Source organism: Acipenser ruthenus, chromosome 11 (assembly GCF_902713425.1).
Source record: "Acipenser ruthenus chromosome 11, fAciRut3.2 maternal haplotype, whole genome shotgun sequence".
Taxonomy (NCBI): Eukaryota; Metazoa; Chordata; class Actinopteri; order Acipenseriformes; family Acipenseridae; genus Acipenser; species Acipenser ruthenus.
In genome coordinates, this window is record NC_081199.1 from 15,372,059 (window position 1) to 15,389,512 (window position 17,454).

The 17,454-nt window shown below is 41.9% G+C and overlaps 1 protein-coding gene across 5 annotated transcripts in view; it reads left to right on the forward strand.

The window, feature by feature from the left end:
• The window catches only part of LOC131739428 (NACHT, LRR and PYD domains-containing protein 3-like), a 110,195-nt gene that overhangs the window by 66,138 nt on the left and 26,603 nt on the right, over nt 1-17,454 (forward strand). For 4 of the 5 annotated variants that reach the window (XM_059033395.1, XM_059033394.1, XM_059033396.1 and 1 more), the window contains 3 exons: nt 8,371-8,529; nt 10,548-10,721; nt 11,437-11,604. In XM_059033395.1, the coding sequence (XP_058889378.1) occupies nt 8,371-8,529; nt 10,548-10,721; nt 11,437-11,604 (501 nt within the window). The remainder of the gene's footprint in view (nt 1-8,370; nt 8,530-10,547; nt 10,722-11,436; nt 11,605-17,454) is intronic. The other variant, XM_059033397.1, reaches the window with a different exon arrangement.

Sequence of the window (17,454 nt, forward strand, 5' to 3'; positions counted from 1 at the left end):
AATAAGGAAAGAGGAAACGATAGTTTAAATAAACTTGAAAGCATATTTTATTTTCAAAGATTATAAAGTTCTAGTTACAGAAATGAAACATTCTAAACACACACAAAGCAACAACGTATATAAGCTTATAACATCACAGTACATTAATACAAGCATTCCTAAAACATCAATCTAAAACATTCAAGATATTAATGCACCACTGAATGATAAGAAGTCATATATTTTAGGATATAGTTGAAAGTTTGTTGATTACACCGTGTAACAATATATATATATATTTTTTTTTGGTTCCTGGGTAGTAAGTGTTATTTCCTAATTGCTTATGCCTCAAAAGTATAGAAAATGGCTATTATTCCCCACAAACTTTGCTTTTGTGACCAGGTGTCACAAAGACGGCCGGAGTGGGTGGCGTCAGACCAGATGCAGGAAGTAACACACAGAGACTTTGAGTTTTGGTTAAGCTGAGCGCGTGATCGCGCTCAGCTTTTAATTAACAGAACAGAAAATAAACACAAGCACAAAACAGGACACGGCACTATCGCCAAAATAAATATATAAACAAAACGGACTAAACAGTGACAAACAAGGATGAACAAACACGGTGAGCACAAACAACTAATATTATTATTCTTTATCTTTCTTTCTCCTCTCTCTCTCACCCGTTCTCCACTCACCGAACACCAACCCCGAGTGACAGAAATGTGCATCTATATATACTGTTGTGCTGGGATTCAATTACTAATTAATTACTCACTTGAATCCCAGCACGTGAATTAGTTAAGTGTACTCCCGTGACCACACATTACATTTTACCAGCACGTGAAGTGATTTGTGCCCTCCTCGTGCCTAAATATAAATCTACATTTTTAAATACACGTGAAACACAGACCCGTTTATATCCCGTGTACCAATCTCTATACACCAACATTAACACACGCACGCAACATACAACATATAACACACAAATGCACACAGGGGCGGGGCACATTGCCACATATACCCCCCCTTGTGCGCAGCACACATGGCCTCAACGGCCACCTCCCCCCTTAAAAACCCAGCAGTCCAGGACAAAGTCTCGGGCTGGAAAGGGAGGCTTCAGTGGGCCCATGGCTGGTAATGCTGTCAGCACCCCTGCCGGTAGTGGCACGGCTGACAGCATGCTGGTCCCGTCCTACAGCGAAAAAGCTGCGGGGGCAGGTGGTCCCCCGACCTCCCCCTTCTTCGTAGCCGGCAGCTCCCCTTTCTGGGGCTCCGGCCACCGTACTCCCTGTGGAGGTACGGGCAGCAGAGGCAGCTCCTGCTCCTCTGCTCCGGGCGGTGGCGGAAGCAGAGGCAGCTCCAGCTCCTCTGCTCCTGGTGGTGGTGGAGGCAGAGGCAGCTCCAGCTCCTCTGCTCCTGGCGGTGGTGGAGGCAGAGGCAGCTCCAGCTCCTCTGCTCCTGGCGGTCGTGGAGGCAGAGGCAGCTCCAGCTCCTCTGCTCCTGGCGGTGGTGGAGGCAGAGGCAGCTCCAGCTCCTCTGCTCCTGGCGGTGGTGGAGGCAGAGGCAGCTCCAGCTCCTCTGCTCCCGGCGGTGGTGGTGGCGGAGGCAGAGGCAGCTCCTGCTCCTCTGCTCCTGGCGGTGGTGGTGGCGGAGGCAGAGGCAGCTCCTGCTCCTCTGCTCCTGGCGGTGGTGGAGGCAGAGGCAGCTCCTGCTCCTCTGCTCCTAGTGGAGGAAGCGGTGGTGGTGGCGGAGGCAGAGGCAGCTCCTGCTCCTCTGCTCCTAGTGGAGGAAGCGGTGGTGGTGGCGGAGGCAGAGGCAGCTCCTGCTGCTCTGCTCCTTGCGGTGGTGGTGGCGGAGGCCATGGGGCTGATGCTGGCCACTCAGAGGGAGGCTGTGGCAGTGCTGGCTCCCTCTGCTGTGGCGGCTGGGCTGGTGTGCGCCGTGCTGCCCTCATCAGCATGAATAGAGGCTGCTGGGGGACACCAGCCTCCTGCCCCTCTCCCCCCCAAAAATTTTCAGGGGGTTGAGCCTGTAACTCCTCCCCTTCCGGCTCTTGGGGCTGAACCAGCAGGCATTTTCCCTCTGCTGGTGGCTTGGGTCCCAGGGCTGTGGAAGCCCCGACTTGCCTCCCTTCGGGCTGTGGACGCACCGACTCCTCCCTTTTGGGCTGTGGACGCACCGACTCCTCCCTTTTGGGCTGTGGACGCACCGACTCCTCCCTTTTGGGCTGTGGACGCACCGACTCCTCCCTTTTGGGCTGTGGACGCACCGACTCCTCCCTTTTGGGCTGTGGACGCACCGACTCCCCCCTCTTGGGCTGTGGACGCACCGACTCCTCCCTTTTGGGCTGTAGACGCACCGACTCCTCCCTCTTGGGCTGTGGACGTTCGGGCTCCCCCCACTCAGGCGTAGGACGTTCGGGCTCCCCCCACTCAGGCGTAGGACGTTCGGGCTCCTCCCACTCAGGCGTAGGACGTTCGGGCTCCTCCCACTCAGGCGTAGGACGTTCGGGCTCCTCCCACTCAGGCGTAGGACGTTCGGGCTCCTCCCACTCAGGCGTAGGACGTTCGGGCTCCTCCCACTCAGGCGTAGGACGCTCGGGCTCCTCCCGCTCGGGCTGTGGACGCAAAACCAGCAGGCATTCACCCTCTGCTGGTGGAGATGGGGACAGCAGGTACTCACCCTCTGCTGGTGGTCCTGCTACCTGGGCTGCTGTTCCGTTTATAACTGCCTCCAGGTAGCTGAGGACCAACCCCACACCTTCCTCCCAGGTCTTACGGTCTGTTCCTTGGCATACGCCTCCCATCGCTCCTTATCCACAAACTGCAGGAACTGGACGACTATTGGAATAGACTGGGCCTCCAGCCCAGCATTTTCCAGCATCCAGGCCCGCACTTTGATGGCGTCTTCTGCCATTTTTTTATTTATTTCCTTTTTTTTTTTTTCCAATCCAAAACTGCGGTTCCTGCTCTGGCCTGAGTCCTGGAGGCGCTGTCGATCCCACGCAGGACACCACGTGTCACAAAGACGGCCGGAGTGGGTGGCGTCAGACCAGATGCAGGAAGTAACACACAGAGACTTTGAGTTTTGGTTAAGCTGAGCGCGTGATCGCGCTCAGCTTTTAATTAACAGAACAGAAAATAAACACAAGCACAAAACAGGACACGGCACTATCGCCAAAATAAATATATAAACAGAACGGACTAAACAGTGACAAACAAGGACGAACAAACACGGTGAGCACAAACAACTAATATTATTATTCTTTATCTTTCTTTCTCCTCTCTCTCTCACCCGTTCTCCACTCACCGAACACCAACCCCGAGTGACAGAAATGTGCATCTATATATACTGTTGTGCTGGGATTCAATTACTAATTAATTACTCACGTGAATCCCAGCACGTGAATTAGTTAAGTGTACTCCCGTGACCACACATTACATTTTACCAGCACGTGAAGTGATTTGTGCCCTCCTCGTGCCTAAATATAAATCTACATTTTTAAATACACGTGAAACACAGACCCGTTTATATCCCGTGTACCAATCTCTATACACCAACATTAACACACGCACGCAACATACAACATATAACACACAAATGCACACAGGGGCGGGGCACATTGCCACACCAGGACAGTGATATTTTGAAATGTACCTATTTTCCAGAACATTCCAGATAGATTCAGTGCTGAGTAAACTTGGAGTAACTTCTAGAACTTTCTAGAACTTTCCAGTAATATAAATAGTAGTATAAATACAGGGGCCTTAAGCCCACCAGTTCAGTTTAGTTCCAGCTGCCTAAGTGGATACATATCTGCATTTTTCTGAGATGGCATCAAGAGGCTGCAAGCATCCGGCAGACGCATTTTGCTATGTCTGCGGCCAATTTATCAAGACAAGAGCGAAAAAGTACTCCGTGGAAGCATCTGCTAAGATGTGTGAGGCCTACAAGGCATATTTCGGCATGCCTGTCAGGGATCAAGACAAACCCTGGGCACCTCATTTCACCTGCGAGCACTGCAAAAAAAACTCTGGAAGGTAAGATGGACAATTGTTGCTCGGAATTTATGTTATAAAATTTGTTAATTTTTAAAATTGTAAAAGTTTTTAATTTTAAAATGTTTTACAATTTTCAATGTTATTGAAAAAATATATCATATATGAAAAATGTTGCGAGAATCTCTTACACATTAGTCATGGGTGAAATAAATGTGTTTTTGTAGGATGGTACAGAGGGGAAAAGAGAGCCATGAAGTTCGCTATCCCAAGAATTTGGCGGGAACCCACTGACCACTCAAGCAACTGCTACTTCTGCATGGTGGACCCTTCCAAACGTCGGACTGGCAAGAATGCACCTGCTATCACGTATCCGGACCTTCCTTCATCCATCGCCCCGGTGTCACACTGCCATGAGCTCCCCGTACCCACTCCTCCGGAGAGAGAGCAGCCGTCTTTAGAAGAGAACAGCAAGTCAGAGAGCGAGGAAGACGTTGTAGATCCAGATGACAATTTCAGAGGTGGCGCTGGGGAGAGAAACCCATACTACCCCAACCAAAAAGACCTCAACGACTTGATTAGAGATCTTGGTCTCACAAAGTCCAATGCCGAGCTTTTGACGTCTAGGCTCAAGCAGTGGAACTTGTTGGATGAAAGTGTGCAAGTCGCAGATCAGAGGAAGCTTCACCAACCTTTTTCCAGCTTCTTCACCCATCAAGATGGGCTCTGCTTCTGCCACAATGTGACCAGTCTGTTCGAGGCAATCGGAATCGCCTGTAACCAGAATGAGTGGCGCCTCTTCATTGACAGCTCATCCAGGAGCCTCAAAGCCGTGCTGCTCCATAATGGTAACAAGTACCCGTCTCTTCCCCTGGCTCACTCGGTGCACCACAAAGAGGATTACAACAGCATCAAGACCTTGCTGGACGCCTTGAAGTATGATGAGTACGGCTGGGAGGTCATAGGAGGCTTCAAAATGGTGGCATTCCTGATGGGTCTCCAAGGCGGTTTTACCAAGTTTCCCTGCTATCTTTGCCTTTGGGACAGCAGGGACACCAAGGCGCACTACCACAGGCGGGACTGGCCACAGCGGACCGAGTTCTCTGTGGGGAGGAACAACATCAAGTGGGAGCCACTGGTGGACCCCCAGAAGGTGCTGATGCCACCACTGCACATCAAATTGGGCCTTATGAAACAATTTGTCAGAGCTCTAGATAAGGAGTCGGCAGCCTTCAAGTACCTTCAAGACTTCTTCCCTAAGCTGTCTGAGGCAAAGGTCAAAGCCGGTGTCTTCGTCGGACCACAGATAAAGAAGATCCTGGAGTGCAATGAATTCCCCAAGAAGCTCACAAGTAAGGAGAAAGCGGCTTGGAACAGCTTTGTCGCAGTGGTTCGGGGCTTCCTGGGCAATCACAAGGCCGAAAACTATGTGGAGCTGGTTGAGACTCTGGTGAAGAACTACGGCACAATGGGCTGTAGGATGTCCCTCAAAGTCCATATCCTTGATGCTCATCTGGATAAATTCAAGGAGGAGCAAGGCGAGCGCTTCCACCAGGATATACTGGACTTTGAACGCCGCTACCAAGGACAGTATAACGAGAACATGATGGGAGACCACATTTGGGGGCTGATTTGTGAAAATGATTTACAGTATAATCGTAAATCTCGAAAAACTACTCACTTCTAAATCTTTTGTAGTCATTTTTGTATTACTTTAGTATAAATACATCTTAATTTGGATTCATATGTTGTTTTTTTCTGACTTTATGTGAACGAAAAGACACAAATTCGCCCGTTTTCTCATTGGAAATAGGTAAATTTCAAAATATCACTGTCCTGGTCACAAAAGCAAAGTTTGTGGGGAATAATAGCCATTTTCTATACTTTTGAGGCATAAGCAATTAGGAAATAACACTTACTACCCAGGAACAAAAATTGTGTTACATAGTGTTACTGGACCTCTTAAAGAAAGCACGTTTCCTGGTATTTGAAGAAAAGATTTTGTGAATAAAAGAATTGGTGAGATGAGTTCTTCAGATTCCGATGAAAGGTGAAAGGTGAATTCCGTGTCCTCGCTGTGTGATCCTTTCCGGGACGGAGACGTGCCGATTCCTGATGCGTCGCAGTGAGTTGTCCTTTTCCGTGATGTCAGCAAAGCCGTGCTCGCTTGTTGACAGTGTTGGCGCGGAGTTTTAAACAGAGATCTGGAGCATTGTAGTATTTCTCAATAGTAGCTAATTATTGAAACAAACTCAATACCAGTAAAAGTTATTTTTTAAACACACCGAAGTATGACGGAGTCAAGCAGACATCGGGTTAAGGACTTTGTTTCTTTCAGAAGCATTCAGATGTTTCAAAGTGTGATGTCACCTCACTTCCCGATAGGGTGGTGATGAAGGCAGGCGTCAAGCAGGTAGGGAGATGGTAGGAAGGCAGCTAGCGAGCATCCATCTCCAAGAAACTTACTTAAAAAGTGTGATTACAGTTCCACCAATGAGCTAATCATCTTGTTCGATAAGTCAATTCTCCACAACAGACAGACTCAAAATCACCTAGGTAAATGACTGGCAGGTTAGAAGCAGGGCGTTCCTACCTCCTTGAAGTCATAAATCTATCAATTAATACTTCCAAGTTTAAACTTGACAAAATACATAACTCTGTTTTTGTTCGTCGTAGCTTCCTACAAGTTTCAATTTCAATTTCCCCATGAAATTTCTGTCTCATGCATGTGAAAACTGTTCATATTAGCTATACGTTTTATTGGTTTCAATATTGTGATTTCCGAGTTTCAACTAAATAATACATCCTTTTTTATACTTACGAACACTCGTGGTATTTTTCAGCTAGAACCATTCACGGATAATATCGTTTTTAATGACATCTTCGTTCACAGAGTTAATCTCCATAGGAACAAATGGGTCGTGTGTCATTACATCCAATTCCACCAGGGGTGACGCTTCATTATTTTCGATATTCTAGTTCTGATCTGGCTCCTGGCCGTCTATCATAGTATTTGAACCACGATAGAAAGAAGTGTGACTTAGCAGGCTTGTTAGTGGATAACAATCTAGTTTTTTCCACATAAAGTTTTTCCTGTTTACGTTAAATAGCTTGTCTGTTTTAGCAAGCCAGTTTAATTGTCCTGTTAGTGAAAAAAAACCTTTTGATGTAGAAATATCTGGACCAAAGTGTTACAAACCCCCATTATATCCCAAGGAATGTCTCTGTATAATTGTCCTTACACAGAGAATGATTTCAGTAAGAGAGTCCATCTTTTAAACCTATATATAAAATACATGGAATTTATATCACAATGTGCGAGACGTCTGCAGTTTAGAGTTTTCAGGAACTTGCGTGACTCCCTAGGAAAATCTATGGGAGTTTTTCAAGCAAAAGAACGTTGTGACACAAGAAGATTTAAAATACTTCTGTGGCAGGCAGAGTAACGGTAAAACTAGTTGTCCCTCACACAAATCTTGTTCCGGGCGTCGGGCGATATGAATTGCACCCCTGATACAGTATCAGTACACTTGCAATACGAAGTATGTATTGTTAGTGGAATTATACATTTGTGCCAAAAATGTTTGTGTTTATTTTTTCATATGCGAAAAATGTATAATAAAAGGCTTGCAAATATTTATGGATTTACAGTAACCTGTTTTGTTTTCAAAGCTTAATCTCCACATTTACTCTCTCTCTCTCTCTCTCTCTCTGCTTAAATAAACCGTCCGTCCGTGTGTGTGTGTGCGTGTGTGTGTGTGTGTATCGGGGCTTGGGGCTCACATCACTGCTGCTTCTGCGTTCTCTCACTGTTTGTTTGCATCGCGGCTGAGTGAACAAGGCTTAAGCAGGCTCTACCGGTGACGAGGGGGGGTTCGGTGAATCGATGATAAAAATATTAATCAATGACTGCAAAATTCACAATTAATCAATGAATTTGAATACTCGTTGCAGCACTACTTAATAGAAACATTTAACAAATAATTAAATGTAACCATTCTTGAATATGTAAAAACAGAGCTGACCAGTAGAACACTGCAGTTACTTCTGCTGCAAACCCAGATGGTCTCGATTTAGGTGGTTAAAAATTTGAATGTTTCTGTAATATCATTCTAAAATCTACAAAGCTGTTGTAAACACCCTTTTTAAGGCAATGCACATTTAATTATTGATATGTTGTTATGATGTGTGATATCCCAAATATTACCACAGCCCCTCCTAATTACCATGAAATGACACTCACTGGGGTGACACTTAGAGGTTTCTTGTAAACCCTTGTCAAAATAAAAAAGACAGGGTCAAGGAATCTTTTTTCATGAATATTAGCTCTACAGTCATAGTGTCTATTTTCATTGTAAATCTAGCCATTGTTAACCACAATCTTTCACTATAGAATGGAATTCAGTCACATCACCGAAGACGCAGTAATGAACTTCTGTCAGATGCTTTCTACAAACCCCAGCCCGAAACCCTTGTGTCTGAATATACAGATGTCAAAAGAAGGTCTGAGGTTGTCCTGTTACACAGATAATAGGTGGATTAAGGAGAAAGGGTAAGAACATACATTTAAATTGTTATTATTATTTAATCATTTAGCAGGCGTTTTTATCGAAAGCGACTTACAGAACCTAAACAAAAAATGTGAAATACAAAAGTTAGTCAATAAAGAAATGCAAAGCAAGCACATGTATACAATATATACAAAATAACAAAATAAAGGAAAATATAAAAAGATAAGTAAATAGGAGTTTACAAATAAAGGTTGAATAAGTGAGTTTTGAGAAGACGGTGGAAAGCAGTAAAAGATTGAACAGTCCTGAGGTTCACCGGGAGCTGGTTCCACCACTGGGGGATAGGGGAAGAGAAGGAACGGCACAAGAGGAAGGAGAGCCAAGAGATACGGAGAGAAATAGCAGATGAAAAGACATAGTAAACAAAAACAAATGAAGAATTATAAACATTAAATACACAACAAACTAACTAATAAAATAAAGAACACCTGAGAAAGCCAGGGTCCTTCTTCGAAGTCCTTACTCGAATGCCGCACTCGCTGCCTCTCACACCGGCAGGGGAGATGAAACAGTAACAATCCTTGATGGGAGGCTGCAGAAACAGGTGTGTGATGAACGCAGGTGAAAGCAACAGAGTCCAGCAATGCGCTGAGACGCGCAGAGAGTGTTTACAAAGTTATGTTTGAAGGAGAGTTGAAAAAGAAACTAAAACAATAATAAATAAACAAAAAATAAAAGCACTTTTTATAAAGTTGTGTGTAAAATATCCCTATATCTAATATTTTAAGCCGAGTAGGACACAGGATGTGCAGTAACAGTAATATTGATGCCAGTATCCAGTATTGTAATATTGATGCCGTTTCCACACTGGCACTTGAGAGTGGTGTTGAGTGCCTTCTGAACACAAGCTGATTTGTTCACACTAACCTTAATGCCCCTTCGAGTGCGACTGACTGCTGGACTAACTAATCCACCTCCTGGGGTAGTTTTGAGTTCCCATTCATTACTACCAGAGTAATTTTACCCCACATTAGTGTGTGTAAACAAAGTAAGACATAATTTAAAAAAGCAATGTGAGTTATGTTTTTGATTGCCCATGTGTCATGCACTTAACAATGTGCTTTACACATTCACAGATCAAAGAACTGCCCTGGTCAGCTCCAGGTTGTGTTCATTAGTGCAAATGCAGTTTTATTAGAAAACAGTTTACATACTGTGATAGGATGGCCAAAGCGAATGGGTTGTGTCAGGATAGTTAATGGAGACTCTGCCACGAAACTGCACTGAAACACACCAAGGCACAAATTTATTAACACAGACATAAATAAACATAAAATAAACGACACGTGGGCCAAAGCAAAGGTGTAAACAAACAAAGAAACAATAAATCAAACAGACATCAAAACAATGCAAGGTTTCAAAATAAATGTAAACAAACAACACTTTCATTTTCCCTTTCCCTCTCCCTCTCCCTCTCCCTCTCCCTCTCCCTCTCCCTCTCCCTCTCCCTCTCCCTCTCCCTCTCCCTCTCCCTCTCCCTCTCCCTCTCCCTCTCCTCTCCCATTCAGCACACAAACACACAGGCTTATATACACAAACAGGGTGGGGCTAGTTACACACAGCTGAATGTAATTTACAAACCGGTTTGGCAGGCTTGGCTCAAAATGGCAGCCCGCATTGCCTTCTGGGGGATGTAGTCCACTTTGCCTGCTGGGATATGTGGTCTGTTTCCCGGCACCCTGTCACAATATTTATATTCAAGAGGTTTTTCTGCAGGTTTAGTTATTTTATTGGATGAGGTTTTTTAACACTAATGAAGGGTAAACAGCTGTAACGTATTACAGTTAAATTGTCCATTGCGCAGTAGAATCAGCTTAAAGCAGGCAGTCTTATGCAGACGAATTCAGTTTTTTAAAATGAATAGTGGATTTATTAATGTGTTCCAGTGGTGGTTTGAGATTGTTATTACGGGGAAATTGATTATGTTGATTATCTCAATGAACAATGTGCATTGAACAGAATGAGTTTATGAAATTGGACAACTGTCTTTTTCTTTCAGGTTACTATTTCACGGTGATCTCCCTGAAGATTTCATTTGGAACGTCTGCACTTTGATTATTCCAAAATATAAGTGTAAAAAAATATCCGTCTGCAATTCACATCTTACCAGTAACTTCATGGAAAAACTCTGTGGTGTTTTGAAAATGTCAACCTCTGATCTCCAGTCTCTTGAGTAAATTGATTTTACTTAATGCTTTTGAATCTAAATATATTGATATGTGTCATGAATTTACAAACCAATTGGTATTAAAGTCCAATTAAATAACAATAAAAAAGCTATACATTGATAATGAATATACAGTGTCCCACAAGTCAGGTATCATTGGCAATATCATGTACTATGCTGATTAGGATGTCCTCTGTTAAATCGGACGGACACATCCTGTTGACTATTGTTACCACACATCAAACTGAATTCTTCTTTGCATAAAGACATTTCATTCCTGACAGAGAGCGAGAGAGAGAACCAATATCATGCCTTTGATGCCAAACTTATGGGACAAACTGTATGTCTATAACAATGATCATTCATTTTAGCTTTTAGCACAGTGGCACAGTTAAGCACAATGTTATATTACTGGACAAGCATGCCAGTATTTATGCCTAAGACATGGGACCGTTTGTATGACAAATGGAGTGTTAAGAAATGTTGTGAATTGTGTTATAAATTACAAGTCAAAAGACATCAATAGTGAAGCATTTGGAGGCATGCTTTAGTGATAACAATTTAAATGCTGGGTCTGTGGTCATACTTCCAGTCAGAAGAATAGCTTCTTATAGAGCCAGATATTCCACTTCAAACAGCCATGTATTTGCATGTTTTGAATTTCAAGTAATGTCACAGGAAATGTTTGGCACAGCTGATTCTCTCTCTATCTTCTTCATAGGTTGACTGACGCACACCTCACAGACAGCTGTGTTGAGTCTCTCGCCTCTGGTCTTGATGCTTTCAGCCCATTGGAAAGTCTAGACCTGAGCAAAAACTCCTTCACAGACAGCTCTGTCCCCAGCTTCATCCACATCATGCTGATGTGTAGCAACCTGAGGTCTTTCAAGTGAGTATTTGTACTACTGTTTATCATTCAGAGTTTTGCTTGTAGAACAAGGTGTGCCAGTAACACAGACAATGAAATATGAAACCCCTGTGATATCCTTTCAAAAGTTTAACCCGGTAATGTTGCATTTTTCCCATTACCATAGTTATGCATTTACCAGAGTTTGTTATAGTCTGACATGTTTTTCAGTATGATTTACCATACCTGGGATTTACATCACTTTCCTAAGCTTTACATTATTTTCACTATACCTTTATAACAACCAGCTTTAGCAGAAACGACAACCTCTTGGAAAGGTTACCTCCCTGAACCAAGTGCATCAAAACATTTCATAAAGGAGGAAAGGCATTTCAATAGCATGAAAGCACGCGGGATCCGTTTCAGTTGTAATTACTGAAAAAATACTAAATGGAGATCCATCAATCATTTAAACCAGACAATACATTTACTGATTCTTCACATGCAAACAAACAAACACAAAAAGTATGTCCAATCCTACAAGGAGCGCTTCAGTCCCGATCAAAATAAACATAGAAATTCAGCCAGTAAGGCCAAGTCCCGAACAGATTGAAAACACAGAAGAAACAAAACCTCTGCTTCAAAACAAAGCAAACAAAAAAACAATCCAGCAAAAAAGGAAAAATAAATTGAAACGATCTCAGCACTCCTGGCACCCGCTTGCTTGTAGATCCTTGATCCCGAGGCGAGTGAGAAACGATCTCAGCACTCCTGGGCACCCGCTTGGTTGTAGATCCTTGATCCCGAGGCGAGTGAGAAACGATCTCAGCACTCCTGGGCACCCGCTTGCTTGTAGATCCTTGATCCCGAGGCGAGTGAGAAACGATCTCAGCACTCCTGGCACCCGCTTGGTTGTAGATCCTTGATCCCGAGGCGAGTGAGAAAGTCCAGCAATTCCAAACGATATCCAGAACTTTTGTCAGCAATGACCATTTATTCAACGGCATCCAAACATTAGCATTCACTCGAGTACATTGAGCTTGGTAGTAAAATGCTAACCAACAGTTTGGTGCTGGTGATAAACTTCATGACTTCAGCAAAACAGAACAAAAAAGAATAAGTTTTACTAAATTCGAGTACGGCCTCCCTCTGTTACGCTCACAGCATAACAAATGCTCACAAAGACCATTGATTGCACCGGTGTGTAGCCCGTCAAAGAGCCTGCAGAAATGCCATAGAAAAAAGTAATGAGCTCCCTCTTCTGGCGCAACCTAGCAACTATTTATAGGAGGTATGACACAGGCCTGGTTTTTGGGATGGAACTGCATAACAGTCTCGCGTTTTGACTGGTCCATGTCTGTCACATGAATATGTCGTCACACGAGTGGAAAAGCTTGCAGGCATTTTAACATTGTAATCAGAGAGCGAGAGAGTGATCTGCTTTCCACAACCTTACCATTAAAATATAATGTGGTATTACGCTGTACTGATATAACAAACTATGGGTGATTACTTTATATGAATTATCATGTTATGCACGAATGTAAGAATTGGCTTTCTGTGATGGTGTACTTTTTTCTTTCAAGTAGCATATATCTATAATCGTTTTTGCGATATATTTTAATATAAAATGTATACACTATTGCAGTTTTGTTAGAGGATACATTAGTTTATCTCTAATGTAATCACAGTTTTACATATATAGACTGCCCCTGTTTTCATTTACGTCCCAAATTCTGGGCCGCTTTGCATTTTCGAATTCAGCCCAGTTTTGGGGACTCAGCTGACAGCGAGTTTCTAAGTCATCCATGCAACAGTTTACCATAAACTGGATTGTGAATTCATTTGAGAGTAACCCTTAGTACATGAATCAAAGTTAATGTATTTTTTACTCTCCCCAGAAATCTCTTTTTTTTTTTTAATGAAAAAAACAAATAAAATGTAAATGTTAAAAAAAAAACGTATTTCTTATTACGTGAAGAAACTACATTGCACTGAAATAGATACATGAAAATGAATTAAAGCAGTCGTTTTCCTTTATTAAAGGCTAATATTAAAACACATTTTTAGGAAGGAACATGGTATTCCGAAAAAAGGACATCTCATTTTCTTATGTAACGTCCATCAATATATTGTAGTGTTTTTTTATTATTATTATTATTATTTATTTCTTAGCAGACGCCCTTATCCAGGGTGACTTACAATTGTTACAAGATATCACATTATATACATTGTTTCACATTATACAGATATCACATTATTTTATATACAATTACCCATTTATACAGTTGGGTTTTTACTGGAGCAATCTCCGATCAATCTCCGATTCATAAATATCTTTCAAAAAAATGATTCCTGCTTTTACCCAGGCCCCCCAGCAGAACAGCTTTTTATCAATAAATAGCAATTTGTTATGCCAGATAGAATTTTTTTTTTTGTAAAGAAAGGGTCTGATTTGGTAATCTGGTGTCATTTTCCAAGTTTCTCTAGCAAAAGCCAGTACTGGGTCTTTAAACGGGACTGGCCTGCCCGTTTGTATAATAAAGGCCTGGATTGGAAAAGGGTCTGTAAGCTCTTTTTCTATATTAACCCACGCAGGTGCTTGCTCAGCTGCGAGATGAGTTTTAGGTAACTGAGAGAGTGAAAAGGCATAATGATACCAATCTACTTTTGGGAGTCCTAGACCACCATCTATGGGGGAAGCAAACAATTTTGCTTTATTAAGAGTTGTTTTTTTCCTGCCCAAAGGAACGTACTAACAGCTCTGTTATATCTATGTAGAAGACGAGGAGGGAAATGGAGTGGGGGAAGGTAGGTGATGTCATTGATTTGGGGGGCGGTAATCATCTTTATAACATTAATTTTACCCAACAAAGAGAGGCCTAGTTTTGTCCAATTTTGTAATTTTACATTTTTTGGTTAAGAGGGAGGAGGTTTATTTGCATAATGTTTTCCAACCCTGAGCTTTATGCCCAGATAAGTCATTCCGGCTGGAAGCCATTTAAACTGCCAGTGCTCTCTTACACATGGGGGACATATTCCAGATAGTGGCACAGCCTCTGATCTTGACCAGTTGATCATATATCCTGATATCTGTGAAAAGGAACCTGTTAATGAGAGCAGGGCAGCAGTGTGAAGTAGTGGTTAGGGCTCTCGACTCTTGACTGGAGGGTCGTGGGTTCAATCCCAGGTGGGGGACACTGCTGCTGTACCCTTGAGCAAGGTACTTTACCTAAATTGCTCCAGTAAAAATCCAATAAATAATGTGATATCTGTATACTGTGAAATAATGTATAATGTGAAATAATGTGATATCTTGTAACAATTGTAAGTCACCCTGGATAAGGGCGTCTGCTAAGAAATAAATAATAATAATAATGATAATACATGGGACAGCTGTTTGTGGATTAGATAACACTAGTAATATTAAACACACAAAACTATGTTTTAATTGACGGTAAGAGCTGACAATGCTGAAAGACGTGAAATTGTCAGGTAGGGCCACCACTGCGCACTTACTTGACCCTTCTTCTGACAAGGCTTTCCAGCACACACTGCTGAACTGGTACAGGAGGTGGGGTCACTTCAGACAACATGTGTGGTCACCACTGGGCAGGGCACTAAGTTCCCCATGATTCAAAAGTTCTGTGAAACAGCCTAATAGATATCCTCTGAAACATATCAAATGCTGTCCCGGCAAAATTCCAACATTACGCTAAATATTCTCGGGGTAGCTCCAGATGTGTCAAACTATGCTACTTTGGAAATAAAATAAATAAATACATTTTGCAGACCTATGCTTTCAAAGAAAATGATCAAACTATCTGATTTATTTATTTCTTCTTCTTCTTCTTCTTCTTCTTCTTCTTCTTCTTCTTCTTCTTCTTCTTCTTCTTCTTCTTCTTCTTCTTCTTCTTCTTCTTCTTCTTCTTCTTCTTCTTCTTCTTCTTCTTCTTCTTCTTCTTCTTCTTCTTCTTCTTCTTCTTCTTCTTCTTCTTCTTCTTCTTCTTCTTCTTCTTCTTCTTCTTCTTCTTCTTCTTCTTCTTCTTCTTCTTCTTCTTCTTCTTCTTCTTCTTCTTCTTCTTCTTCTTCTTCTTCTTCTTCTTCTTCTTCTTCTTCTTCTTCTTCTTCTTCTTCTTATTATTATTATTATATGAAAATGAAGATGATTGTGTATGATTGATTGTTTTGGCCAGGTTAGAATATTTCAATCAATCTATGTATTTTTATATAGTTTCTTTCATGGTTATGCCATCCCAAAGTGCTTTACAGGAAAAATAAATATAAATAAATAAATAAATAAATAAATAAATAAATAAATAAATACAAAGTATAATGTTGTAACTAAACAAAAAAAAAACATAAAAACATGGATTACAAACATTACAAAACTATGGAAGTGAATTGCTGCCACTTAAACAAAAAAAATTGAAGTTTTTTTTTTTTCGGATTACAAAAAGTGCTGTCACAAAAAAAAAAAAAAAAAAATCCTTAAAACAAGAATGTTGTCAACCAAAAAATAAATAAAATTTAGATCAAGAAACTTTGTGATTCCGGCCGGTAATTCCTCCCTACATCAGACCTCAATCTGACCAATAAAAAAATGTGAGTCTGATCCGTGCAGAAATCAGAGAAAGGGTGTGAATATTAATTAAACTTACACTATGTGTTCATGTTTTAAGATTGTCAGTATCAGGTGTGTGGTTCTGTATAGTCTTCTCTGCTGGAAGCGAGCTGTTCTGCATGATCTTCCTGTGTAAGAACAAACTCTTGCATTTTGATAATATGTATTCATCAAAACAGTACATTATGTGGGGCATCGAAGTGTGTCTTGGGTTACTAGAAAACCCTGTTGGATGCATTTGAGACGCATCCATTTATAACCATGTGGTTTCCCATGGTTACCAATTTCTGCCAACAAGAACAGTGCTACTTCAAGTACATCAGACTATTACTATTATTATCATTATTACATTTCCGACAGCACTAGTTATTTGATTTTAAGAGCCTTTGTGAAGTTAAACTCCATTTAAATGACTCAAACATTGCAGTATTTCTAAGTCCATGACTAAGTCCATGGTTGAAATCAAAGTGAACGGTTTCTGACACAGCTGCCATTCCTGTTTAGCTGACTGTCAAGCTTTAATATATTTGTGAATTTTATTTCGTGAGAAGCTCTTTGTGACGGCCCCCTTTAAAGACGCTATACAAAAATGAAGATTGATTGATTGATTGATTGAAGCTATAACCGGTATTGAAGTAGTTTTTTTAAATTAGTGAGTAGTTGTTTCTTGATGAAAGAAATGCACAGTCCTTTTCTTCAGATATTAGTTTGGTTTATTCAATATATACAGGTTTAATTCTGGAAACAAAAAGAACGCTCAAAGCAAAACAGTACAGATCACACTTTCATATGCAAACTGCACGGTGCAAAACTGAAGTTCAAAACAGAACAAAATAATACAATGAAATACTGCAGGTTTGATCCTCCAGGACTTCTTGATTGACAAGTCTCCAATACTAGTCTTAATGAAAGAGAGAAGTGAGCTGAGCTGAGTGCACCTTGATTAAGTGGCCACTGACCTCAGCCCCACCCGCCGCCTTTTTGTGGGTTCAATCACCCCGGGCAACCCCCTGTGGAGAGTCTCATGTATGTGTTGTAAAGAAAACTGGTTCTGGCTCACATTGCCTAAGATGGTGTTATCTTGGTGTGGCCCTTTGATCCTTTATGCTGCCTGTGTTATATCTTGAGTGCATCTGTTCCTCCAGCAATGTGCGATTGTGTTTATTCCTGCAGTCAGAAAGTCGCTGTCAATGCAATTAAATGCAATCTTGCAGTCTCGCATTTACCAGTTACTATACCTCCTCTGATAATCTCCTTTTGAAACTAAC